Source organism: Delphinapterus leucas, chromosome 13, assembly GCF_059928025.1.
Source record: "Delphinapterus leucas isolate spDelLeu-1000000601 "Yukka" chromosome 13, BTC_Dleu_Yukka2, whole genome shotgun sequence".
Lineage (NCBI taxonomy): Eukaryota > Metazoa > Chordata > Mammalia > Artiodactyla > Monodontidae > Delphinapterus > Delphinapterus leucas.
The window spans coordinates 39,957,988-39,985,877 of NC_143141.1; the positions used below are offsets into that span (position 1 = coordinate 39,957,988).

Below are 27,890 nucleotides of genomic sequence, written 5' to 3' on the forward strand. Positions count from 1 at the left end.
ATAGATGGGGCGGGAGGCTGGGCTGCCACAGTCTGTTTCATTCTGCCAATGTCACCTGAGCCTTGGAGCATAAGTCCAGTCATCTCAACTTGGGCCACTGGCCAGAGGGAGGCAGTTTGCCAAGCTGCCAACACCTGGACTGGGCTTCTACTGCCTGGTCCCCAGCATTTGCCAACAGTGAAGTCCCCAACATGCAGGTGGTGACCAGTGTGGACCCTGGGCAGGGGTAAGATGCAGCCACCAACCAGGGAGGCTGGTGCTGGGAGTGGAGGGAGGAACGGGGACCAGGGCCACACATGCCTTTCTGTCACATGGACCCTTCCACCATAAGCATGTATTAAAGATTATATTTTATAACTGTGATCATATTTTATAAACACGAATATAATCCAGGATGGGCTATATGCTTTCCTTCTGATTTTAAAATAAATTATCTTTGTGGGCTCCTACACATATTGTGGGCCCTAGGCCCTGTGTGTACTGTACCTAATGGGTGAGTTGGCCCCGACCCAGTGGATGGGGCCACCCAAGCTTGGTCTCCATGGCTCACAATGCTTGTCTGTTGGAGCAGTGCCTGAGGGCCACGCAAAAGCAAGAAGCAGGCTGGATTTGACTTGGGGGCCGGTTGGCTGAACCCCTGCTCTAGATGACCAAGATGCAATTAGTTGAGAGCATTTCCCGTGGGCCACAGGACACCTAAGAAAAGACATGGTCACCCAAAGTAACTGGGAACCCCTACAGAGAGTTGGATCTCCTGCTGGGTCCTGCTACCCACCCCTATTATTTTTCCTAATGAAGTATTGCTCACTTATGGAAAAGTATATAAAATATATGGGGTCAACTTAATTCATTATCACAAAGCAAACACCCGTCCAGATCAAGAACATAGCCAGCACTTCTGGAGGCCTCTCTAGTCCCCCTCTAATCACCACCCCCTCTCTCCACCTGAACAGGCTACTCAACTGACTTCTAACTCTGTAGGTCAGTTTTGTTGGTGTAAATGGAATAACACCACACAGAGCATTGCACGCTTTGGTGTCTGGCCTCTTTCAGTCCTGGCCATTGTTGCTCTTGTGTTTCTGGAAGGATGGAGTGGAGTGGGCCACCACTCACAAGATCCATTTGTCCTGAGATTGCTTCTCTTAAATGGGCTTGGCTGGAGGTCAGGAGGGCCTGTGAGCAGCCCAGCCAACCAGCCCAGGGTGCTCTGTGGCCTAGAGATAAAATGTACATTCATGCTACAAAGTAGCTGGCAACAAACCCTTGTGACAGGCACGCTAACAGGAAAACCAACCTGACCAGGGAAGTTGATTAAGGATGTTCCTCTTAACTTCAGCCTCATTGCCTCTGAGACTCATTAACCACTACTTATTAAAAGGAAAAAAAATATTTTTACAGGGCAGACATATTCCACATGCTTTATGTTTGAGCGTGAGTCAAATCTTTTAACTGCAACTCACCTCCCGAGTTCAGGGCTGCCATGTATAACCATGAAGTCTGCACACTGCATAACTCCAGGGGGCATCATTGACAAAGAATATGATGTGCCTGGTGCTGGGCATGGAACCACACAGTGCAGGGAGCAGAATGTCAGCAGACTCAGTTGCCTGGATCCAGACCACACTGTAACTTAACATGTGGTCTGGGTACCTAGACCTTCATCAGTTATACATTTGGGGAAAAGTTCTTCAAATTAGTTGTGTTCTGGTTCATCCATTATTATTAATTAATTAATTACTTTATTTATTTTTGGCTGTGTTGGGTCTTCGTTGCTGTGTGCAGGTTTTCTCTAGTTGTGGCGAGCAGGGGCTACTCTTTGTTGTGGTGCACGGGCCTCTCATTGTGGTGGCTTCTCTTGTTGCAGAGCACGGGCTCTAGGCGCACGGGCTCAGCAGTTGTGGCACGCGGGCTCAGTAGTTGCGGCGCATGGGCTTAGTGGCTCCGCGGCATGTGGGATCTTCCCAGACCAGGGCTTGAACCCATGTCGAGCATTGGCAGGCTGATTCTTAACCACTGTGCCACCAGGGAAGTCCGTTAATCCATTATTAATCCAGGAATCCACACCCCCTGTTTTTTTTGCCCCAATAGGCTAAAATGACTGAATCAGTATTTGATGATTAACAAGATCTTACAGGCTCTCCTGTGGGTGTGGGGGGGGGGGGAGAATGGAAGTAGTGGGAAGGTGGGCAGTGTTTACATTTTGAACACCAATTCTCTTTATCTGGGATGTATCTATAAAAGAAGCATTTTGTTACATATACAAAACGTCCAGAATAGGCAAATCCATAGAGACAGAAAGTAGGTAAGTGGTTGTCAGAGGTCCTGGGTTTATTTTCTGGGCTGATGAAAATCTGGAATTAGATTGTTGATGGTTATACAGCTCTGTGAATATACTAAAAACCACTGAATTGTATACTTTGAAGGGGTGAATTTTATGGTTTGTGGATTATATCTCAATAAAGGTATTATTTTTTTCAAAAGTGAAGAGACACTGAATCTCTACTGACCTCAGGACACTAGCTGAAAAAATTTTTTCAAAGAAGGAACACTTCTGAGATTGATGTATGTTTTCTTTTCCCTCTAAAGGTGGAGCTATATTATATGAAGGGCTGGAAATGTGCAGGTAAGACCGGAGATCTCTTCCTTCAGAGGCCCCAGGGTCTGGAAACTAAGGCTGCTAGCGGGAGCTTGTAGGATAATCGTATTATAAGAGGTTTCTAAGTTCCCTAATTGTGCTGGAATGCGGTGTCACTGAAAATGAGATGATATAAAAGAATGGGCTGGGTGTGGTGGCAAGGATGGTAGGCATGGGCAACTGTTTTAGGCAGGGACTTTCTCAGTAATTCTACAGACTGGGGCATTCTTTCAGCTTGGCTCTAGGCTTACAGTAGATGGTCAATTAAGGCCTGTTGACCTACTTGTCCTAAAGAGACTTGACTATGGAGGTATGCCGCAAAACCACTCACTGTTTTAAGATCCCTGCTAGTGCTGAGTGGGAGGTGCCCAGGAGCCTGGACGCTCACCACCGCAAGTCACATCAGTGACTGTCCTGCAGCAGCTCTGACACCTGAGTGGCCTGCCAGGCCTCAGGGGGTCGTGCTGGCTAAATGCTACTAGAAAAAATAATCCATTCAGTCACCCCCAGGCCCTCCCCTAGAAGAGCTCCACCAGTAAATACCACTTCAAAACACAAGGAAGGAATAAAGGAACATGCAGATCCTAGTAGAAAGGCTGTATTCATTTCTGAGGACTGCTATGTTTTAAGGCAAGTGTCACACATACAAAACAGTCAGAGATGAACAGTATTTACCACAACATGTTAGAAGCGCAGGGGAGACATCTTCAGACAATGAGAAAGTGGCATTCTCCCCAGCCGGGTCACTCCTGGTCTGATTCTTGTTGCAGACAGAAAAACAGGGAGAAAGCCAAGGGATGGGGAGCAATCACCATCTGGATTTTACAAGGAAGCACCCTTCCCCAGGCACAGCGCTCCCCTCACCGCAATCCCAGGTCCAGGATAGAGGATGCGCAGTCCCTGAGTCTGATCGTCCAGCTCTGCTGTCCATGTTTTGTAAAATTCACCTTTAGCAACAGGAAAATCAGGATATGCCCAAGACATGCAACGTGCAGTTCGTCCACCTGTCCAAATTCAAACTCGCCCGGACTGGAGCTCAACTACACACACACACGCACATATAGATGTTACCCGCATGTATACCTCCCACATACATGCTGCACATATGTATGTGTACGTCCATAGCCATGTATATATGTGGAAGAAGGAAAGATGAGATCTAATGACACCTGAAAAATAGTGAATGTTTGGGATTTGCAGTTTGGGATCCATCAATGTGATTGTTTCCCCTTTGTAAACAGAAGGCATCAGCAACAAGCCAGAGGGTCGAGGCTTCCAGGCTCCTCTCAGCCCAGCTCCTGGTCACTCCTGCTTCACAGGAGACGGGAGTGACTTAGCTGGTTTAAAGAGGGCTGAAGGGAAAAGGGCCAGGTCTGCTCCGTGCCCCTTGGTTCTTCCCCGCCCATTCTGCTCAGGCCCATGCCCCACAATCTTAATACAGGGGAGCTTCACTCTCTGTCCCCCCTTCCCCCTATTCCAGTTGTGACAAGGGAATGAGCGAGGCTGAAAGTTTGGGAGTTTTAATGGCCAGTGTGCGGTGGCAGAAATGGTGCCTGGGTCTGGGAGTCACGGGGAGGTCAGGTACCCAGAAGTGTGCTGGGAGGTGGGGTAGTTAATTCACAAAAAGATGAAGGACATCAGGAAGAGGCTGCATTTGATGCTAACAAGAAACTACTAAGAGAAAAAGTGACGTGATAACAGTTGCTCCTGCACACAGAACAAAGCCCTGCTCGTAAAAGCTGTCCTCCCCAGAAGAAGGAGCCTCCTGGAGAACTTAGGTATCACTTAGGTAACAGTAAGGAGGGTACAGGGGTGTTAGCACTTGATATCCAAGAAGCAAAATGCGAAATGGTCATTTTTCGTGGATTCACTCAGTTTGCCTCACCAAATCCCTCTGAGGTAGGTAAGAGGCAGGTGACATCAGCCCCATTGTACTAATGGGGTAAAGTGAGGCTTCAGGACTTGCTGCAGGTTACCCCACAGATACACACCAACAGCCACAGAGAAATAGCAGTCTAGTGCCTTTTAGGTTTTCCTTCCCTATCCCGGGCATGCTTGTTCTCTCCGTAAAGCCCCCTCCCCTAGGTTCAGCTCAAGTCAGTAAGTATCAGGTGGACCATTTAGCTTATAATTTTAAACTTTGATGTCCTGGAGGGAAAGGAAACCAAGTCTATGGAAATCAGCCAAAGCTAGGGCATCTGGGAACAGTGGTACCTCACTCCAATGAAGGGGTGGGTTTGTGGGGTTTTAAAAATTTTGTTTTTGCTGCAATGCAGCATTTTAGGGAGGGTCTAGTTGGATTAAAATCTGTTGCTAGACCAGCCAGGGTCCTGAATGTGATGACCACATGACACCTCCCCAGAGGAGGGGGGCCCCTCTCTGGCCTGTTGCCAAATCAGAGTAGATGGGTGTAGAGCCAGTGTTGACATAGGCCCAGGTCATGAAAGCAGAAAACCTCCCCAGGGCTGGGGCCAGAATGGGGACATTAGCGTGTGTGTGTGTGGGGGGGGGTGTGTGGGTGTGTGTGTGTGTGTGTGTGTGTGTGTGTGTGTGTGTGTGTGTATCCTGGCCTGATCAGGCTGCACTCCCCCTCCTTTCTTTGACTTCAGAATGTAATTGTTTACTTAGTGCCACTGACCAGAGACCCTAGCAGTGTTAACACCATGGAGTATTTCTAACTCGACGACATGCAGCGCCTCCAGCCTAGTGACCCAGAAGCCAGTCAGGCCGATGTGTAGACTCTCAACACCTGAGGCCCAGCTCAGTGAATTCCAGCCACGGCTATGAATTTGGGAATTCCTCCAATTACTATGGCTCACGAGGCAATGCGACAGATGGCTGCCACCCGTCCAGGTCTGCCCAGAAAGCACCCAAGGCTGAGCTTTCCTGGGTGCAATGAAGTAACATGTGCATTTTCCAAGCTTTAACCACCAGGTCCTGTGAGCCTGTTACTCCCCCTGCCCGGCAGCTCGAGGGTGTGTTTCCAAACAGAGCTGGGGTGTACACAGTTGCACCTAGACATGGTAAGCCAAATGGCAGAGTGTCCTGGTCCTTGGGAACCAGGTCCCGCTGGGAAGCCCAATGCCTGTGCTGAGAAGTAATCCTCAAACCAGTGACTGGGCCAAAGCATTGCACGGGAGGCTAGAAGTCAGTGAAGGCGGTGCCCGGGTCTGCCGACCGGACCGATGGGGCGGGCATCCCCCACAGGCAAGCTGGAAGCCCAGCCCCATCACAGAACTGACTCCTTGGACTCGGGGGTGCTGGCCGCAAGGCCAGTGGGGTTTGGGTGTGTCACCAGGGGTGACGTCTCCTCCTCCGACTTGCAGTTGGGGACGGCCTCCACTTTGACCTCACTCAGCTCCTGCTCGCCTCTCTTCGTCGCCTTCTGATTCAGGTGGTGGAGGATGCCTGCACCCAGGGCATCGCCCTCCACGTTCACCACGGTGGTGGTGCGGTCCCTGGGGGGAAGAGAACAGGCAGGCATTACAGCCAATGCTGCCTGGAGCCACCAGGGGGCGGATGTCACCTTGGGCAGAGCCACCAGGAAGCTGTGACACTGAAGGCGAGCAAGCTAGTAAGGGCACAGGGCCTCACTTGATGCTAAAGTGATTTTCTCCAAATACTTTTTATGAAACTAACAGACCCTCAAGAAAACTTGGGAAAAAGAAAAGTACAAAGGAGAAAACAAAAGTCACCCCGCCCCCCCATACTCCGCAACCCTGAGTGAACCAGTATTGACCTCTGGATCTGTTTCCTTCCAGAAATCTTTCAATGTATGCATTTCACGTGTGAGACACCATCGTATAAAAGTTACAGACAGCTGGAATGATCGCATAGATTCCGTCCTGGGTCCAGCTTCTCTCCCACTCACGGTTGCGCTGTGGGAACCTGCCTTCTTGCTCTCACTTTGACACTGCATCTCTACTGAATTGTAACCTCCACATGCTTTCCCTGGCTGGTGGCAAACACCATCTCACAGAGAACAGCGCTGTCCCTTCCAGAAGCTTGTCTTCCCAGACCCCCATAACCATCCCCCATGCCTGGGGCTCAGAGGAAGTATTGTGCCCATTCTGAAGAAAGGGGGAAAATGTGACCTTGCCCGCGGCACTGGAGAAGCTGAGGGCTGTGGAATCAGAGGTCGCGGTGGTACAGGGCTCCTGTGACTGCAGGTCTCGCCTGGGCAGCCCGCTTGGCGCCCTGCGTCCTTCGTCCTGGCTAAGTGTCCCTTTGTGCCTGCACTCCCCACGTAGAGGAAACAGCGGGGTGAGGAAGGAGGCAGGGCCTCTAACACGCAGCTGTGGTCCCGTCCAGCTCACCGCAACGTACCATCGCAGGGACTGAGTTCCCTCCCAAGTGCTCTCTAGACAAGGTGGGTCTCCAAGGCACATGTCACATTTCACCCCCGAGGAGCTGTAGGGATTCTGAGAAGCCCCTTCAAGTCTCCAGGGCTTGAAGATTTCCAAACACAAGATTTCCAACCACCATGGGTTGAGCCACGAGCCCAGGGCCAGGCTCCAGTGTTTAGGGTATCCCATGCCCAGCTCTGACTAGCCTGGCCAGGGGCGTCTTTCTTCCCCAGTGTTGACTGAATGCTCTTCCTGCATGTGCCTAGAACCCTTCTATGTGCTGTGCACGTGTTAACGCATTTAGTCTCCACCATAACTCTGGTGTAGGTTCTGTTCTTATCCCCATTTGACAGATGGGCAGGCCAAAGCACAGATGGTTCATATCATACAACTAGTAAATGGCAAAGCTGGGATTTGAGCCCAGGTACCTGGGCTCCAGTGTTCATTTTCTTATTCACATGCTGTACTGTCCAACATCAGTACCTCAGCGGACCTTCCCTATAAAACAGGTATTGTTTGTATCTGAGAAAGGTATCATGGGACTCAAGGAAGCAACACTCAGAAACTGTTCTGTGTCTTTATGGGAGCCCAGGTAATGGCCATCTGGATCACAGCTCCTTCCTAACTCCGCTCCTGAGCCCAAGCCATGACATTCGCATTAGCTGGGCTCATCTTTTCTCCCCTTGCAGAAATCACTCCTTGGACATTCCAGGCCAAGGATGATCATTCCCGAAGGCTCGCTGCTCCAATGGCTATGACCCCTGTGCAGCCAACAATATCTATAGACCCTTGGGCCCCTGGCTTTCCTGAATGTTCTGAGCAAGTTCTCAGTAATGACATGTTTTAAGTTTCTCTGCATGCCCCAGGCCAGCGGAGTGCCAAGCTTCTAGGGAGCTCGTTACAGACCTTCTTTTATTCGGTGCCCTTAGGACTTGCTACTTACACAATCCAGTCCACAGCCAGGATCAGAGAGAGGTCATGAGTGGGCAGCCCAATGGCCTCCAGGATAATGGCGATGGTGAGGACCCCTCCAGCTGGCACGCCTGCTGCTCCAACACTGGACGCTGTGGCTGTCACTCTAGGAGATGGGACAGCAGGATCAGCCATTAGCCCAGAGTATGAGGGGGCACAGAGACATGCAGAACATGGCAGCCATGGCTTGGAAACTGAAGGCCACACAACCCTAGAGTCTGTCAGCTGTGCCCTTGAGAGAGGTTCCACTCTCTTCGAGTAATGAATTCACGCTGTTCTCAGTTTACAAATGAGACACCCGAATCATGGTGAGATTGGTATTCATGAAGTTTTTCAAAGGAAATCACAAGAAAAAGACCTCAAGTTTTGTACCAGGCCTAATGATGAAGGAAAGACTACAGAACTTACAGAATGGTGAAAATCTGGCCTGCTTTCAGCTCCACATTGTTGAGCTGGGCAATGAACACTGCGGCCACACACTGGAAGATGGCTGCGCCGTCCATGTTCACCGTGGCCCCGATGGGGAGGATGAACCTGCCGATCCTCTTGTCTACACCATTGTTTTCTTCAATGCACTTAATCATAGAGGGAAGGGTTGCAGAGCTGGAAACGCAAACAACCAACCATGAGAATAGTCCTTCCTGCCCAGGCTAACATAGTACTCAGCTCAGACCTGGGAACAGAGCAATTGGCACCATCCCAGTTTATGGCGCTCTCCCCTTGAAATAAGAGAAATATCAGAATTGTTGCAAAGTTTCTGTCACACGTGGGGTTTTGTTAACTCCCAAAGTATTCAAAATTGGACTCCTTAGATTTACCTGTTGTTTTTTTTTTACCTGGATACCCCTGTTCCAAATTTCTCAAGAACCACACATTGTCTCATGGTACAAAATGTGCGTCTCCTCTCTTGAATATTTTTCCTCCCAAAAAGTAAAAGGCAAACTATGATTTTTTTTTTTTCTTTTAGACCAAGAAGCCGAGATGGCTCTGAGAGTTTGGAAAGAGTAACTGTATTCCTAGATTACAAAGAATAAGACCTGCTCTCTCCAGTGGGCTCTGCAGATTCTGCAGGGTGTGGCTGGCACAGCCGAGAGTAGGCTTGTTTCTGCCTAAGCTGGAGAAACTTACCTCCTTCATTCTTTCCCCCCACGACCTTGTCATATACATAGCCAGTCAGGATGGGAGGAAACACGCCGTAGGGAGGCAAAAACTAAATGTGTGAGTGAAACAATGTGCTGCCATCCTTTGAAAGTTTCCTTTAGTGTATTTGGAAAGCCCAATTTTTTTGTGAAGGATTTCTAATAATGACAAGGTCCATCTTTTGTGCTAAATGAGATAATCCCACAATACTATGGACTCCTAGAGAGCTGAGCATGCCTCCCTCACCAGGATGCCTTGGTCTTATTTAGGAAATAACTCACCCATCCAAAGGGAGAAAGAATTGGGCAGGTATCATTCTAGAAACTTCCCTGCAATGAGTTTTTTTTTTTTAAACATCTTTATTGTAGTATAATTCCTTTACAGTGGTGTGTTAGTTTCTGCTTTATAACAAAGTGAATCAGTTATACATATGCATATGTCCCCGTATCTCTTCCCTCTTGCATCTCCCTCCCTCCCACCCTGCCTATCCCACCCCTCTAGGTGGTCACAAAGCACGGAGCTGATCTCCCTGTGCTATGCAGCTGCTTCCCACTAGCTATCTATTTTACGTTTGGTAGTGTATATATGTCCATGCCACTCTCTCTCACTTTGTCACAGCTTACCCTTCCCCCTCCCCGTGTCCTCAAGTCCATTCTCTAGTAGGTCTGCATCTTTATTCCCATGCAATGCGTTTTAAGTAGCTGCCTTCTTTCACTTAGGCAGAGGTCTAATTAGGGTGAAGACCCACAGTTGGACTAAGTAATGGTCCAGTTGACCTCTAAGCAGCAAGAAGAAGGGAACGAGGCAATCCCTCATTCTGGCAATCCTAAAAATCCACTTCCAAAGAGCTGTGGGGCTGGCAGTACAAAAAAATCAGATGACACCAATTTAGAGTCTTCAAGAAATTAAAATATGTCAAGATGATGGTTGTGCATCCACCACAGGCTCATCTGGTTCCATATTAATACAGCTCAGGGCAGCCAAGGGCACCTGAAACCCACTCACCTGGAGCAGGTGGCAAATGCTGTTGCAAATGGTGTGAGGAGGCCCAGGAGGAACCTGAACGGGTTTTTTCTCGTGAAGACAAAATAAATAAGTGGCAGAACAATTCCTCCGTGAATAAAATGGCCCAATATAGATGTGAAGATATATTTCCCCAGGCTGGTCACCAGCACGATGATGTCCTTCATTTCCACAATCTTGCTTCCAACCAGGAACATGATGCCCACAGGTACGTACCTAGGACATGAGCAAAGGGCACTGGTCAGTAAGGGTGGTGATGCTGGGGCTGAGAGATGTAGGCCTTTCCTGTCACAGAACGCAGGGACTCTCAACTAGGTGGTCTTCACCTCTCCCTAGGATGACCCTAAGGAACAGAAAAGGATGGGGGTATACCGTGCCCATTTTACAGGCCGTGAAACTGAGTAAAATTAACATGATTGCTCATTGTGGGTGATGGAGTCAGGACTAGGACACAGACTTCTTTCCCCTTGGATATTGTATGTTCTTAACAGCTGGATGCAACCAACCATATGGGCTCCCAAGTGGAAAGGCAAGGAACTCTTCAAGAGCAAAGCCTCTGGGGCTGTGAGCTTGACTTTCAGCTTTGCTCAGGATTGTTCTCAGAACTTAGAAACACAAAAGACACCTATTTTGCAGAATTGCTGTGATACAGAATTGAGCCAAAGCTGGGCCTTTTGTGAAGTTTTAAATTCTTTGTGGTTTGGAAAACATGATTCTGTGGGAAAAAGTCATTAACAATGACCCTCTGGGAACACTCTTGGAGCGTGAAGATTTTTTTAATGGCAGGATGGGAAGAAGGAAGGGAAGAAATGAACTATGGGCGCTACAAAGAACAAAAGTCTGCTGTTTTGAATTTAATATAAATTGAGGAAGAATTTTATAACTATCAACTTTGTTTGTAAATTTTAATTATATACATAATAATGTCACATGGTTCAAATTTTAAAGGGTACAAAAGGGTGAAGTCTGCCTCCCACCTCTGTACCCAAGCACCCATCTTCCTTCCAAGGAGACAGCCAATGTCACTGGTTTCTTGAGTTTTCTTCCCAGAGATATTCTAAGCAGTATTATTATTTTAAAATCCCATAGTAATACATGAAAACATTCTCCTTTAAAAAAAATTAAAACATTATAGATTAGGCCAAAATCTTTAGGGACCATCTTCAAGCCAGCCCCATCCTCTGATAACCACTCCTACTTCCTATGCACGCATAGGCACTTTTTAGGCAACAGATCTCTCACTGCGGTTAAGACACTCAGCTGGGTCTGCCCTTCCAAATGTCTGCTTCTGTAACTAATACATCACATTGAAGGAATGACTGTAAATTGGTTTCCAGATTGAAAACAAATGTCTTAACATACGAACATCACTTTCTTCCACAGTTTCCTTTAATCCAACCTTTGGGAGGATTTTAGACTAAAAAAATAAGCCAGGAAAAGAACTCGATGTGATGAAAACATGTTTTCCTTTCTGAAAATATTTTCCTCCCCTGAACAACAGCAGTCATATGAAGTGTCATGTTTACAATATAGAGTCAGACTCTGGAATTTTGGGGTGAGCAAGAAAATTTGGTTAAGCAAGATAAACATCACCAGGGGAGGCTCCGAACTTGGCTTCCCACCGAATCTCAAACTTTCTTACCAAATTCCAGGCTTCTCTCCTAAAATCAGTGCAGCTGCCATCCCAATGCCATCTAAGAGAGAGACGTTCTGGGATATGTAAGGGTTGACAATAAGGAAGATGCTTTGTGCACAAAAGGATAAACTAGTTTCTCAGCAACGAATGGGTAGAAGCTAAAACCCACAAAGTTTGGCTTGAGTAAAACAGCAGGATAAAGCTTATGAGGCATTGGCCTCATAAGAAATCGGTATGACTTCTGAGAAGTTACTTTGAGAGATCTTGTCAACTTTTCCCTTGTTAGCCAGAAATCAATCTGATGGTTTTTATTAAACAATTGCCCTTGCATTGATATTACATAAAGAAACATTCACATAAAGGAGAGACCATTCCAAGTTTACATATATGTATGGAGTGAAGATGGATTTACCCTCCATGTTGTAAAATACTATAGGAAGGGGCCCTTCTGAAGCTTGAAGTCTATCCTTTAAAGTGAAATGAGCCTTATTTTATAGAGCAGATAGCAAATTTATGGAATCCATTGCCCCACAAGATGATATGGGCATCTCATGGGATATGGGATGGTGGTGGGACTCATAGATAAATCCCCAATGATAAAACCCAGGGGTCATTGTGGGTGATGAGGAAGTGATTGGTAACCATGACACATGCCTGTTTCTCTGAGGTCCTTCACCCCTTGTACCAAGACTGTCCTGTGGTACATCAACCACATACAGAGCACTGGTCCAGGTGGTCCCATTGGGGTGACCTAGAACAGCTAAGTCAGGTTCTTTTCTGGATGGCAGGAGAAATGAGAGAGAGAGCAAGTGGCAGGGTGACACTCACCACATAATCCATGACACCAGCACCATCGTCGCCTCATTGAGGGCATTGAAAAAACGAATGAGCTCTTCTCCTTCAGAGCCGAGTTTCTTCAGGGCCACTCCTAACACCAGGGCAAAAAGGACCAATCCTAAAATGTTCATACCTTCAATTTCAGTGCCAATGGGGATCTGTAGGATCAGAGCGGACAAAGGGTCTAAGTTTACAACAGATGAGTGAGAATTAAAGAATGCATTTGCTCCGTTGTCTCTGCCAGACTGAAACACTGTGCCCGGAAGGAGGAAAGGCTCCTATTTTCTTTAACCCTCAGTGATTTCACAAATCAAGGGGCAGGAAACTCAAGGGGAGATGGAGTCTGAGGATATGGAAGTCAACAAACAAAATCTTCACCTAGTTGTTAACTCTGAAAGCTGTTCAAAATGGGCATAGGTTGAAGCAGAAAGTAGCGAGCTCATCATCACTGGATATATTCAGCTAGAGGTTGGACAATCACTTCAAAGGGTTGCTTTTAAAAGAAGAGCTGATTGGTGAAAAGGTCCTTCAGATCAAGAGTCAGTGACTGGAACTTTGCCTCCTAAATGTCAACAAATTCTTTGTTGCTGGGCTCTTACCATAGTCTCCTCACTGACAAATTTCAAAGAAGATGTTCAGAGTCAACATGGATATTTTCAGGATATTCTTTCCCAAATCACTGACTTAAAGTGTACAGGTATAATGTATTCACTTTTTCCAGCAGCGCTGAATCTCACTACTCTAAGCATATGTTAGAGGAACATTTTATTCCATCACAACACATTGTGAAACTCTGAACAGGGAACAGGTCAGCACGGTAAAAACCGAAAGAGCATTTTTACCACCGCTCTAGTCTGAACCCTAGTCCCAGCTCTGATACTAAATAACTTCTCTGAGCTTCAGGTGCTTCATCTGCAAGATGAAGTGAAATGGACTAAACTAATAGCTTTCGACTTTTTTTAAAAAGTAGAACTTTTCCTTCAATCAAAGAAAGGCTGGTAGGGCTTCCCTGGTGGCGCAGTGGTTGAGAGCCCGCCTGCCAATGCAGGGGACACGGGTTCGTGCCCCGGTCCGGGAAGATTCCACTTGCCGCAGAGCGGCTGGGCCCGTGAGCCATGGCTGCTGAGCCTGCGCGTCCGGAGCCTGTGCTCCGCAACGGGAGAGGCCACAGCAGTGAGAGGCCTGCGTACCGCAAAAAAATAAATAAATAAAATAAAGAAAGGCTGGTAGAACTCAGAGCCACTCAAGCCCTAAGGAGGTGTACTAGGGGATGGGGAAGGGCAAAGTCCCTCCTTCTCCCCATGGCAGCTCCATGGCTGGACTGAATAATTCTTGAGGTCCCTTGTCCCTTCCAGCTATATAGCATGAAGGCTGGGACCTAGCTCAGTGTCTGGTAAACAACAGGTACTCAAAAATACTTGTGAATGAATGATGGTTATAGTGAGTTAAACCCCCAAGACCAATTCTATGTGCAGGGGTAGGTTAAATCACCTATTAATTATATTTCAGAATAGTAGAAGGGGTGTTATAAAATTATTTTTTCTAAGAAAGGGGGCAGTAGTTCCAATTCAATGAAATGGATCCACTAAACATGGTAAATGGCCAAAGGAGCAAACCTAACCCGTGTGTTTCAAACAGCCCATTCAAACCCCAAAGTCTTCAGTCCAGCTGAGAAAAACACGCATCGTGTATGCTCCTTCAGCTATGAAGCATTATTTGTGTTATAAGTATTTGCCACAAGTGATCTCACAAGAAGTTTTACCTTTTCACGGGTTATGTTTCCAGTGCTTGTGTTGTGGGTCACCTCTCTATAGTCGGTTGCATACTGTGAACAAGAGAAAGCAAAACTCCCGTCAGTTCACAGCTGAAGACCACCTGGAGGAACCGAGAGGACTGCTGGGCCTCTGGCTACTCTGTCCTTCTTCATTCCAGGTCTTCTGGGCACTCCTCACTTGGCTGGCCTTACAAGGGCCTCTGAGGACTGTACAAAAGTTACTTAAGACCAAGGCAGCATGCACTCCAGACTTCTGGTTTTTTAGGAAGCCAAGGAAATGGGGAGAATTTCCTACGTCCCCTGGTCGCTGGTTTGGAGAAGGTCTGCACACTTTCAAGCTGATGGTTTGATATCTCCAACAGCTCAGAGTTCACCTTATTTGGGGAAACTTGGAATTCGTTCCACGATGCCGAAGTACACTTTTCGATGTGTTATTTTATGTTCATTCATTTATTTATGCTCCACTATGTTCCAGAACTTATTTGAGCCTGACTGCTTTTCAGCATCTGTTTCTAATCTGCCTTCAGCCTCCACTCCCCAGAGCAAAGGCTGGAAGGCAAGACAGCATTTTCGGGCTGAGTCTTCTGGGAGACCACTCATCAGAGGTGAAACGTCCCTCCAACTTTGGTCCTGCCAGTTGACTTCACACACTTCTGCCCAACGCACACAGTTGTCTCCCTGGGGCAGTATGCATTATCGTTGAGGGGACTCTGTTATAAGACACCCTTCCTGACCCTTCTAAGGACACCTGGCTTCTGAACTGTTAAGAGGAGCCCCTTAGAGGGTTCAGACCCAGAGGCTTGCTTTGATCCGGCCTTTAAAGAGCTCTGGTCTCTCTCAGCTTTGATTATCAAGCTTTCAGATGGGCAGAGATGTTCAGCTGTCCCGTGATTAAGGATGGCAGGGCAAAAAAACCCACCCCACACCTTCTGTGCCAGGCACTGAAAGCCCCGCAAACCTTGTATTTTTCTCCTAGCTCACATTATACATACAAGCCACAGCTATGTTTATATGCAGGGGTTTTTGTTGTTGTTGTTTGTTTGTTTGTACGTTTGTTTTAAAGAGAGGCTGTAAGTAGAAACAGAAAAGTCTTGGCTTGAAAAAGGCAATCAGTTTAGTCCATCTATCTAGACCTTTATATTCTTTCTCTATATAAAGCATGGCTGCAGGGGAGTTACTTGAAGAATTGCTAAAATTAGGGAAAAACTGGAAACCACCATCAACAAAGGACGGGTTGAGTAAAATTATGATACTCTCATACAGAGGAATACAGCCAATAACTTATGCAGAAGGATATTTACCGACATGAGAAAATGTTAACAATAAGAGCAGGTTACAGAACAATATGTGTAGCACGTGTACATACTAACAATGTTATATAGCATAATTATTTTAAAATCATGTGAATGTGCACATGTATAGAAAAAACATACTGGAAGGATGTATACCAAAATGTTAATGGGTAGCTCTAGGTAGCGATTATGGGTGATTTTTATTTTCTTCTACTTTTTTGCACTTTATTTTTTGCAAGGAGCATACGTTATCCCTATAATCAGAAAAAAAAAGATTAAAATGTATTTTTTGAAAATTCTAGGGAATTCCTTGGTAGTCCAGTGGTTAGGATTTGGTGCTTCCACTGCAGGGGACACAAGTTCAATCCCTGGTCAAGGATCTAAGGTCCCACAAGCCACACAGTACAGCCAAAAAAAAAAAAATCTAAAATATTTAAGAACTCCCAAAAATGTGATTTGAGGGTATTAGGTGATATGAAAAGATACTGGAACTAGTGGGATATTTTGGAAAAATTTTTTGGTTTCTTGTTGTTTTGTTTGTTTTGACTCCAGGGGTATATCTATAAATTTTAGGCCAATGATACTAAGTGTTGTTAACAACACAACCCTCCCTGTTCCACCTTACCTAACTCTATAGCAGTAATTTATACGTAACCCACCCCTCCCCAAAGTTTCATATTTTTAGCAAAGCAACAAGCTTACCGTACGGAAAGCTGCAACCACAAGATTTGAGGGAAACAGGTTTCTGTTGGAAAAGAAAGCATTTTGTCAGTATTCTTAAAATTCAGCATTCAAAGTGTCCACTTTAAGATGCCCATTCCTGACAGCCTGACACACAGGGTTCCCTCTTTCCCCATGTCCAGCATTTACTGCCATCTTCTGCTTGATCCAAGCACCCAACTGTGCTTCGGCTGCGGGGCCCCAACAGATACTTTGAGTGCACTGATCTTTATCCTCATCTCCCTCGTGGTGCCCCTGGATATTGAGGTAAGCTGTGTCCAAGGAAACCGGAATAATTGCATCACTTTCCTTTCCCCTAGAGGCTAAGCTCTAGTGCAGTGGTTTTCAACGGGGAGTGGCACTGCCCACTAGTGAAATCCAAAGGAGTGTTTTGTTGTTGTAATAACTGGGGGACATCCCTGGAACTGGGGGAGTGTGTTCAGGGGGAAGTGCCAGGGCCCAGCCATTTGTTCTGCTAAATGTCCCATTAATGGTGACTCTAAACTCAGAAGCAAGCAGCTAACCATTTTGGTTTACAGCATTCACATCCTGACATTATTTTTATTATAAATTACTGTCCTTTAGTATTTTTTCTTTTTTAAAATTTTATAGCATACTTACATTTTTATTTCTATTTTTAAAAATATATAATATCCCCTTCTACCTATTTCTCCCACTCTCTACCCCCGCCTCTGGCAACCACCAAGCTGGTGGGTTTTTTATATTACAGTCAAGTCATATTGATGTTTGAAATTATGTGTGTAGGTAAATTCTATTTATGGATTTCATTTCAGGATGAAGGATAGTATAAAATATTTGTTATAAAAGGAGAGCAGTAGAACTGATCCAGTTAAGCTAGATTTTGAAACCAAAATCTATTCATGCACACAGTTTTTATTGAGGGCCTCCTTTGGGTCATATATTGTACAGATGCTGGTCATGATATACAAGAAAATCCCACTGATAAACCGTTTGTTCTACCCACTTCCTATAAGAATAAGTCTAGAAGAGTGAAAGACCATCCTTTACAATTTGTGCCAACCGTATCCACTCATTTTTACTTCTGTGGTTGAGTTGTTCATAGCACTAGAATCTCTAGGCAACTATTTGCATGCGTTTGGTTTCAGAGGTAGGCAGGTCTGACTGTAGCCCAGCTTGGCAAGCAGAGTCTAAGAGGCCTCCTGGTAGTCACACCTTTGTGTAATACCCTCCCCTTCAGTGTGTGTGTCATGGGGGGTGGGGGATGGGTGTGACTTGCTTCTAGCCAACAGAATACACCAAAGGTGATGGGATGTCACTTTTGTGATTTGGTTACATAAACTTGCGGCTTCCATCTTGTGACTTCCATAAAGAAGACACTCTTTATTGCTTTCTGGGCTTGCATATTTGATGAAACAAGCTGCCATATTGGAAAGACCCGTATGACAAGACATGGAGGGTGGCTTCTGGCCAACAGCCAACTAGGAACTGAGGCTCCCAGTCTGAACCTCAAGGAACTGAATTCTGCCAAACAACCATGAGTCCTCAGAAGTGACTCCTTCCCCAGTCAAGCCTTCAGATGAGACCCTAGCTGCAGCCAACACTGTGATTGCAGCCTGATAAGAGACTCTGAAGCAGAAGACCCAGCTAAGCCATGCCAGGATTCCTGATACCACAGATACTATGGGATAATAAATATGTGTGATTTTAAGCTGCTAAATTGGTGGTAATTTGTTATACAACAATAGATAATGAATACACCCACCAAAAGGGTTAACGAGACACAAAAATGACTTCATTAGAACACTCAGGAAGCTTCCATAGACAGCCAGCATCTAGAGACTGCAACTCAGCCTTTCCCATCTTGCTTGTCTATGAAACCTGAATTGCTTTTAACATACTTAGAGAATACCCAAAAGTACACGTCTGTATTTAAACAGACAAAATGTGATCTTCTGTTGAATTAACCATTGCAAAACGGTGATCTGAAGTTTGATTCCTATTACAAGCATATTTACTTTAAAAGAAAGGCAGAAACAGACTAGGCATTTGTATTGACTATTCTTTAGTGTGTAGATGAATAGCAACTTACATTTGCCTCTTATTTCCATTACAAAGCACCCTTCTCAGTCTTGTAGGAGTACGTTTGGTATCTCATTTCCATTTGCTACACTAGTTAGAAGCAGAAACAGGCCCTGAGCCAAGGTTTTGCCCATTCTGCATCCACCACAGTAGTTCTCAGACTGAGCTGGCCACCTGCTTCTCCCCCTAAGAAGACAGGGAAGTTAAGGAAAGATCTGGGTTAGAAGCCCTCTGTCTTCTCCATGGGGGACGATTTCCCCTGTAAATACTTCGTATCCTTCAGGAATGAGCTGTTGACCTGCTTGGTGTCTTTAGCATAAGCAATAACCCAATACTGTCTCACCCAGAACAGACCCTAACCCAGAACTTCTAGACCAAACGGCCACCGTTTGGTCAACCTGTTTTCAGACAGTCTACAATATCTAGTCTACAAAATCCAATGGGAACAGAGGGGTATATTCAATACTAGAGTCAAAACAGTGACTCCTGCCAAAAAATCAAGTTCCTAAGATCATGATGTGTTCTGACAGTTTCTTATAAAGTTAAACATACACTTACCATATGAACCAGCAATTCTACTCCTAGACATTTACCCAAGAGAAATGAAAATATATGTCTGCAAAAAGGACCTGTATGAATAACAGCATTATTCATAATAGCTCAAAACTGAATTGTCCATCAACTGATGAGTGGACAAATAACATTATGATAAATCCATACAATGGAATCCTACCTGGCAATAAAAAGGAATCAACCGCTAATATACACAACGTGGATTATCTCAACACCATCGTGCTGAGCAAAAGAAGCCAGACAAAGAAAAGTACATGCTGAGTGATTCCATCACCATGAAACTCTAGAAAAAGCAAAACTAATCCATAGTGATAGAAAGCAAAACTTTCTATCCAAAACTGCCTGAGGCCAGGGATGAAGAGTGGGAATTGCTGAGAAGGGTCATGGGAGACAAAAATGTTCAGTGTCTGGATTGTGGTAGTGATTAAATGGTTTATCTATTTGTCAGAACTCATTGAACTGTACCCCTGAAATGGATGCATCTTTTGTATGTAAATCATATCTCAAAATTGCTTAAAAAGTTAGGACAAAAGATACAGTGCTAACTGCAAAGGAGATCTGACAACCAAAAAAAAATACATACATTCAATGGGATGACTGAACTCTTTTTAGATTACATAACTCAGCTCTCAAATATTGATCCTTTGGAAGGAATCGCCTGCAGGCAGTGAGTTGAACCCACAGAATCATACTCCTTTCCTTCAGTTCCCCTGGTTGCCACAGGCCAGGAGCAGGGGCAGGAGCATGCCCCTGCCCCCACCAAGGGGCAAGGATGCGAGGCTGCAGGAGTAAGGCAAAACATTTTTCTCTACTTTTCATGGTTTGTGCCTTTGGTGTTGTATTTAAAAAGTCATTGCCATACCAGAGGTCATTTTGTGTTATCTTTCAGGAGTTTTACAGTTTCGTGTTTTACGTTTAGATCTGTGATCCACTTTTTTTTCTTTTTTAAGAAGTATTTTTTTTTAATTTATTATTTTTGGCTGCATTGGGTCTTCGTTGCTGCGTGGGGGCTTTCTCTAGTTGCGGCAAGCGGGCTTTCTGAGTTGCGGTGCGCAGGCTTCTCATTGCGGTGGCTTCTCTTGTTGCTGAGCATGGGCTCTAGGCGCGCAGGCTCAGTAGTTGTGGTGCACGGGCTTAGTTGCTCCGCGGCATGTGGGATCTTCCCGGACCAGGGATCGAACCCGTGTCCCCTGCATTGGCAGGCGGATTCTCAACGACTGCGCCCCCAGGGAAGCCCTGATCTGTGATCTATTTTGAGTTAATTTCTGTGAATGGTGCAAGGGCTGTGTCTAGATTCGTTTTTTTTTTTTACGTGTGGATGTCCAGCTGTTCCAACACCATTTGTTGAAAAGATTATTCTTGTGCCACTGTATCACCTTTGTTCTTTTGTCAAAGATCAGTTGACCATATTTACGTGGGTCTATTTCTGGGCTCTCTTCTGTTTCATTGACGTATTTGTCTATTCTTTTGACAACACCACACTGTCTTGATTACTGCAGCTTTGTAGCAAGTCTCACAGTCAGGTGTGTCAGTCCTCTGACTTTGTTCTCTCTGCATTCTTCTCATCCCTCTTTCCTTTGACTTTTAAACAAGATGCTGCTGTGAATCGGACTTTTTCTTACTCCTGAGCTCTCCTGTATTCAGGGATGAGCAGCTCGTCATGCAAGCAGTTTTGCTCCTCCAGAGCTCTGTCTCCAGACACTTTTCCCAGCTACTCACATTGACAGAGTAACCATCTGGGCTTTCAAAATGAGGGACATTTGAGCTGGAAGGGATCTTGGAAGTGATCAAATTCAACCCCTCATTTAGTGCCCAGAGACATCAATTTGCTATATCTCCCATTCATGTTCCATACAGACCAGCACTCTCCAACAGAACTTTCTAATTTCTGCTGTCCAATATGGTAGTTGTGCGGCTATTGAGCACTTGAGATATGGCTAGTGCTACTGAGGGTCTGAATTTTTTTGCAGGGGGGGCGGCTGTGTTGGGTCTTTGTTGCGGTGCGCAGGCTTCTCATTGCAGTGGCTTCTCTTGCTGTGGAGCACGGGCTCTAGGTGTGTGGGCTTCAGTAGTTGTGGCACACGGGCTCAGCAGTTGTGGCTCTTGGGCTCTAGAGCGCAGGCTCAGTAGTTGTGGCACATGGGCTTAGTTGCTCCGTGGCATGTGGAATTTTCCCAGACTGGGGATCCAACCCATGCCCCCTGTACTGGCAGGTGGATTCTCATCCACTGCGCCACCGGGGAAGTCCCTGAATTTTTAATTTTATTTACATTTAAACTAGTTAAATTTAAACAGCCACTTGTGGCTCGTGTCTATCATATTAGATAGTAGAGATCTGGAGTTGTGAGATCCACGGTCTGGAAATCAGAAGGATCAAATGGTCTTCTCAAGCTTACCTCTGCACAGCACTCAATTTCACTGGGTATTAGGCTGCTCCTAACCACTGAGGCTCTTCATTTTATTTAAATTCTCAAATATGTCATTTTTCTGTTATTTGACCCTGAGAAATTTCCTTAAATTACATAATACCAGGTATACATTAGACCAAAGTTTATCAAACATTAGTTGGCCATGGAATCAATTCCTGGCTCTAACCAGCATTTTATAAAAGATGTAATACATTAGACAGAGTAGAAAAGATCAGCATGTATCACGCTTAAAATGTTGTTTTGTAGGACTTGTGTTTCGGATTGTATATGTGGGAGTGAAGGTGTCTGTATGTGGATATGCCATTATTTAAAATGTATTTCTCATAGTGGGTCTAAGTCAAAAACATTTGCAAAAAATGCCAAGACTGTACTACTACATCCAGAGACCCAAGTCCGACCAAATTGGGAGAGAATGAATGGACGAGCCTATCCGGTGCTTTAGGAACCTTTGGACACGTTACTTAAAGCAAGCAGAAAAACTGGTATGAGCTCAGGCTGAAGTTTTGAAAGCAGAACTTCTGTTAGTAGTACTGTACAGACTCGTGCAGCTCACACCATGAAAAACTTCAGAAATGTTCCTTCTTCATACATCTGGTGCTATTTGTTCTTCTGATCCTATTGTCAAGGGTGGTATGCATTTCCCTTTTCCATATGAGAAGACTGTAAAACAATTTACTTTGGCTTGGTATATTTTTTCTGTTCCCAAAGTATTTCCTTTCATTTAAGTTCAAAAATTCTTTACCGAATTTATGGAAATTTCAAAGACCCTTCGGAACAGGATACGACACTCTATGTACACCTGATAAATATTTATTATCCCTAGTGCTTATTGTTACAGGTTCAGTTAACAGGGATGTGCCCCTTCAGATCTTGGTACCCCCTACAAGGCCGGGAGCGGAGGAAGGGCTGGGGGTGACGGGCTCACACTACGGAGACAGTGGGGGGTAGGGGAGTAACCTATCCTCTTTCTGAGGCCCACATCCAGTTTTAGATTCCAGCCTGAAAGGCTAAGGCTGGGACCCTGGGGTGGGGGACGTTTGAGGAAATAAGGCTAAGAGCTGTGCTCATTCTCTGTGTCAAGTAGCCCTCAGCTGTCCCTGAGAGGCTGGGACACACTAGAATATTAGCAACACACTCAAATATTAACTCATTTAATCCTCGTAACAAGTCTAGGTAGTAGCTACACTATTATTAACCTCATTTTACAGATAAGGCAACTGAGGTACAGAGAGGCTAAATGACTTGTCCATACAACTAGTAAGTGGTAGAGCTGGATTCAGAACCGGCTAGCTGATTTCAGTGTCTGTTCTTCATCACTACCCACACTACCTCTCTGGGTTTATGTTCTTTTCTGAACTATTCAGGCATGGTGTCGAGCTAAAGAATTTTTTTGTAATATTCTAAGCTGCCATTTTTGGTGACTAGTTAGGCTGAGAAACCTCCATTAATTTGGATCCATGTTAGATTCGCTAAGAGTCTTCATCTTGCCTACAGGTTTCTTCGCACCTACTGAAGAAATGTGTTCTTTGCAGCCTGAGAGGCATCATATTCACCCAGTTCTCGGGAAGGAAGGTAAGTCCCTAGCACCACCCTGTGTGAAGGGAAAGGCTCCAAGCACTGTCCACTGTTGAGAAAGTGAGCACAAGAAAAGCAATAAAGTCTAGAAAACTGGACGACAGGCAAAAATCTCAATTGCCTTTACCAGGCACAGGGTAGCCCCTTCTGCAAGACAGTGGCCCAGGGTCATTCTTCCGGCTGCTAGTGCAGACAGTGTCCCAGGCCCAGGAGCTACCTGCCTCCTTGGCAGATAAGCCTCTGGTTTTCCATTTGAAAACCACAAATATTATCACTCAGAGGAAATGTCTGAGGTCAGTTGCCTGAATCCTTTCCATTGACAGGTGAAGAAAACTGAGGTCAACTTTTGGAGACCAGACACGTGTCATGCAGGGGAAAAAGAAACTGAGATGTTGGGGAGAATATGTGAGGATTTCTGCCCCATTTCAGAATGGAAGGCTCTTCTGTGTTTAGTTTTGATTTTCTCCGTTTTCCAAATCTCCTACAGTGTTGATTATATTAGTCCAAAACATAGTCACTGTTCACCTTTTCTCCAGGCTCCATGTGATTCCCAATATACCTAAAGGCTACATTAGCTTCAAGTCATCTTGAGGTCCCAAACATCCTTTTCTTCCCACTCACTCTCATTTATTTCAGACTATGAAGAGAGAGCCATCCCCATTAACTCATGTGAACCAAAAAAACACAATTGTTCTGTAACCTTGCCCCATTTATAACACGAGCAAGCATCTATTGGATCAGCCCTATTCTTAGATCTTTACAGACATAACTCATTTAACGCTCACCACGATCCTGGGAGGCAGGCACTCTCATGATCCCCATTATAAAGATGAGGAAGCCAAGGCACAGAAAGGTATGGACATGTCCTAGGACCCACAGTCAGTAAACGTTGTTAGGGACCAAGAAGTTCCACAATGACTGGGTTCCTGAAGACCTGCTTAGAAGTCACTTTGGGTCACACCCAGTACTGAGTCCCGTACTCTTCCAGGTTCCAATGCATGGCGCTTGGGCTGCTCAAGAGGAGACCATGACTTTCCCACCTGCCAGCTGCTGTCCACTGTCCTTTCTCAGCTCTCAAAGGGCCTGGTCTAGCCTCACCCCCATGCCCCAGTCTGCTATGCTATTTCTAATACATTGTGTTGGGAAATCAAACCACTTGGCAACGGCATTCTGAATTTCCTAAAAGGCATAATCAGTGTCTATTAGCTTCATTTCTCTCTGACTTGTAGTTCCATCTTGAAAAACTAAATTAGAAATCATGGCAGAGAGATGCAGTGGGAGTTTGGGGGCACTCCACGGTCTGGAAAGGTCGTGGACTTGAGCAAAGCCTTGGCGGCAGCTGCAATCAGTCACCTGAGATTTTCCCCACTCCTTCCAGGCGTTTAGATTCTAGGCAGTTACCAGGGGCAGGCCTGCGGGATCATCGAGGTGTTTGCCCACAGAATCTCATATTCACTCACTTGCCCACAGGCAGAAAGGACTGCGCCCTGCCTTTGCCAGGGAACATGCCTGGAGTCACATAAAATTGGCATCCGTAAAATTGAAAATTGGCATCCATAAAATTTTATGAAACCATAAAATTGGTTTCTTTGACGGAAGCAATTTTAAAATGTTTACCCAGAGAGTCCCCAGACTCAGGAAGCATTTCCATGTGGCTCAGGACTCCATTTCCCCTCAAAAGCTGCTCAATGAGAGTCCAATCCAACCTGCACGTTCGCTTTCCTTCACTGAAGAGGCTCGACTCCTCTGCTTACAAGAAGTGAGCGTCTGCCCCGAGCCGACTATACCCTTACCTGGTACACTTACATGCGCATCAGAGCAAACACTTCTGAGATGGGACTAGGCCGCCAGCATGGCCTCATTTCTATGGCATGTTGACTTGGGGAAGGGAAGAGTGGGAGAAACAGAGCCCTGAACCAGGGGGCGTGAGACCCATAGTTCTTCTAATCTCTCTTTTGACAAACCACTCTGTGTCCTTGAGCAAATCACTTAATCTCTGTCTCAGTTTCCTAATACCACCTGCCCTACCTTTATCCGTGACCTGCTGGATTAAAGAAGTTTGGCCTTTGGAAGCATTATGAAACACTACCTACCCCCAACAAGCTACGACAAATGTTCTCTTGGTCCTTCCCTGTATTTGTGGCCCGAGTCACCGAGAGTCTGTACTTACACTGACCGCTAAGCCATAAGGATGGGTCATTCACTTCAGAAGCAGGAGCTGAAGGGGCTTGTATTTAAAACTAGAAAACCATGATCAGGAAATAAGTCCCTTCTGGGGCTGGTGGAATAAGGTAACCCCTCCTTCACCCCCACCCCCTGCCCCCTGTTTCTTGGCCATTGCCTCTCTCGGAGATAAAAGAATGCTACTAGCGTCTCTATGGGGTACCACCAGCAGGTCAGAGCATCCACACTCCGAGCCACTAACCCCTGCAAAAAAGACTCCCTTAACCCCACAACCTCCCTCCCTGACTGACACGCTGAAGGTAATAAGCCAAAGGTACTCTCACCCTCAGTAGACTTTTTCAGTACCCACTTAAAAGTTAGTTCTCCAACCTTAAGGATCTTTAAAGACTCCAAATATCAAGCTGCTAGACACTAGACAAACGCTGTAGCTCATCAAAGTTCTAATGGGCCACCTCCACCTGCCCTTTTGGTAAGAAGTTTTGGTAAGAACTTTTTGGTCCCCCCTCATCAGAGATTTGGGTTTTTGATTTTTTCAGTGTAAATTCCTTTGGTTTCTTTTTTTTTTTTTTGTAATTTTATTTATTTATTTATTTGGCTGCACCACACAGCATGTGGGATCTTAGTTCCCTGACCAGGAATTGAACCCGTGCCCCCTGCAGTGGAAGTGCACAGACCTAACCACTGGACTGCCAGGGAATTCCTGTTGTAATTAAATGAACACTCTCAATCTTAAGTGGCAGACAGTCATCACATTTTCCAGAAGGAGAAATAGAAACAGCAGGGAGTTAAGTCACTTTGCCCAGAGTTTGCTGTTTTTCACAGCCTCAGCAATGAGGAGCTTTGCTTCGGTGACTCAAGACAAAACATATGTCCGAGGCTCTGAATCCAGAATTATTGGAAATCTGGAGGGGGAGCCAGCTGAGGTCCTCACTCAGCTGAACCTGGCCATGTCAGTAAATGCCTCTAGGCTGCAGTTTTCCCATCTGTGAACTCTGGGCTAATGGAGAAACCAAAAGAGGCTGAGGCTTTGGCCAATCCACAAAGACTACACTACACCTCAAGGGATGAAATGCAACTTCTAAGAGTCACAAAAAGCAGGCAAAGCTAAGTGAAGATGCTTCTTTCTCTCTCCTCTCTAGAATTCACATCTTCCCACAAATAAAGCCCCTTAAAACTCATAATACTCTACAATGTTCCTGACTATGGGGATTGACAGCAACCCGTCCCAAGTTCCCAGAGAGGCATGTTTCTGGGCAATGAGCCCTGCACAACTACCTCCAGCCTTGTTATCCTTGGGTCCACTGACAACTCTTCAAAAAATTGCCAGCTTCCTACCAGCCAAAGGGCTGAAACAGAGGCCACAGATTACAGGCGAGAATGGTCCAACAGGCAAAATTTAACCAATGCTCCCAGAAGCTTTTGGGCACCGTTGGCCGAGAAAATTGGGTGAGGATATTGGGGCGTGGTTGGAACGTTTTCCCTAGTGTGGGCAGCCAGAGAGTGTAAGGAGTACAGTACAGGTGAGACCGCTGCCTCTTCCCTAACACACTCCCACCTAATGGTAGGACTGGTTCTTCCTAAAAGATGCAGTACCGATCCTTGAGAATGTCAGGTGCGCCCCCGGCTGACGTCTGCAAAGGTGTGGTCAATATGCAAAGCCTCCAGACGTTATTTTGATATTTAAAAAATGTTAAGAGCCACCAGCAGCCAGTTAAGAATGAACTCTTAGGAGTATATGAGGGTGTATGAGTATGAACTAGAGTGCATTAGAGAGCTGGAGTCTCCCACTGAGCACTCGGCGAGGTGTTAGCTGGCGGGGAAGGGAGGACGTTACCTGGCCAGGTCGAGGAATGAGTCCACTGTCTCTTTGGGGACCGGTGGGGGCACCGTCTCCTCCAGACCCAGGTCGCTGGACTGAAGGGTCTGCGCGCCAGATCCAGGCTTGATGATGAACGCCAAAGCGACTGCGAGAGCCGAGGCGCCTAGTGTGGTGAGGCCGAAGTAGGCTATGGCGATGCCGCCCAGGCGCCCGAGAGAGCTGGCATCAAGGGAGGCGGCGCCCGATACCAGGCTGCAGACCACCAGCGGCAGGATGATCATGCGCAGCATGCGGAGCAGCATCTCTCCAGGAAAGGCCAGGTAGGTGACCTGTGTGCGGTTCAGCTTGAGCCCGCGCAGCGCCGCGCCCAGGCCGGCGCCCGCCACCACTCCGGACACTGTGAGCAGCACCAGCGCGTGGCGCCGTAGGAAGCCAGCGCAGCGCCGCGCGCGTCCGGCCGTGCTCCCCCGCGCGCCAGGCCCCGCTGCAGGCCCCGCCTGGGCGCTGTCTAGGTAGCCGTTGGTCTCGCTGCTCTTCTCCATGGCGCTACCCGCGGCTCCGAGCTGGAGGAGGCGGGGGACTGGGGCTCCGGGAAAATACGCGGCTCTCAATGAATGGATCAGGCGGAGCTGCCGAGGTCCGCAAGCTGTGCCTAGCGGGTTCTGGGAGCTAGCCCGCGGGGCTCTCCCGGTCTTGGCCCTGGAGCAGGTGCGGGGAGGGCCAGGAGAGACGCGGGAGAGCGGGCTGGAGCCCCGGGGTGACTGGATCGCGCCGCGCCCAGTCCTGCACGGCGGCTACGGTCCGAAGATGATGTAATGAGGGAGCTCGCAGTTGCGGAGGAGAGGGGGAGCTCTGAGAGACCTGAGCCGGCCCC

The 27,890-nt window shown here is 46.4% G+C and overlaps 1 protein-coding gene across 1 annotated transcript; it reads right to left on the minus strand.

Moving 5' to 3' along the window:
* Positions 1 to 1,282: 1,282 nt before the first annotated feature.
* Positions 1,283 to 27,890, minus strand: SLC1A4 (solute carrier family 1 member 4). The gene is made up of 8 exons (XM_022597293.2): positions 27,032 to 27,890; positions 16,358 to 16,400; positions 14,352 to 14,414; positions 12,581 to 12,747; positions 10,099 to 10,332; positions 8,362 to 8,556; positions 7,925 to 8,059; positions 1,283 to 6,093 (listed from the first exon to the last, which is right to left on the minus strand). The coding sequence occupies exons 1-8, from the start codon at positions 27,556 to 27,558 to the stop codon at positions 5,865 to 5,867; spliced, it is 1,593 nt and encodes a 530-aa protein (XP_022453001.1). The 5' UTR covers positions 27,559 to 27,890; the 3' UTR covers positions 1,283 to 5,864.

What these genes read in the sequence shown, in the direction of transcription:
- SLC1A4 (XM_022597293.2), bottom strand. Translation starts at nt 27,558, where the DNA reads ATGGAGAAGAGCAGCGAGACCAACGGCTACCTAGACAGCGCCCAGGCG. An exon ending in GCATTTGCCACCTGCTCCAG is followed by an intron (nt 8,557 to 10,098) that starts GTGAGTGGGTTT and finishes TTGCGTTTCCAG; the next exon opens with CTCTGCAACCCTTCCCTCTA. An exon ending in GGCCAGATTTTCACCATTCT is followed by an intron (nt 8,060 to 8,361) that starts GTAAGTTCTGTA and finishes CCCATCTCCTAG; the next exon opens with AGTGACAGCCACAGCGTCCA.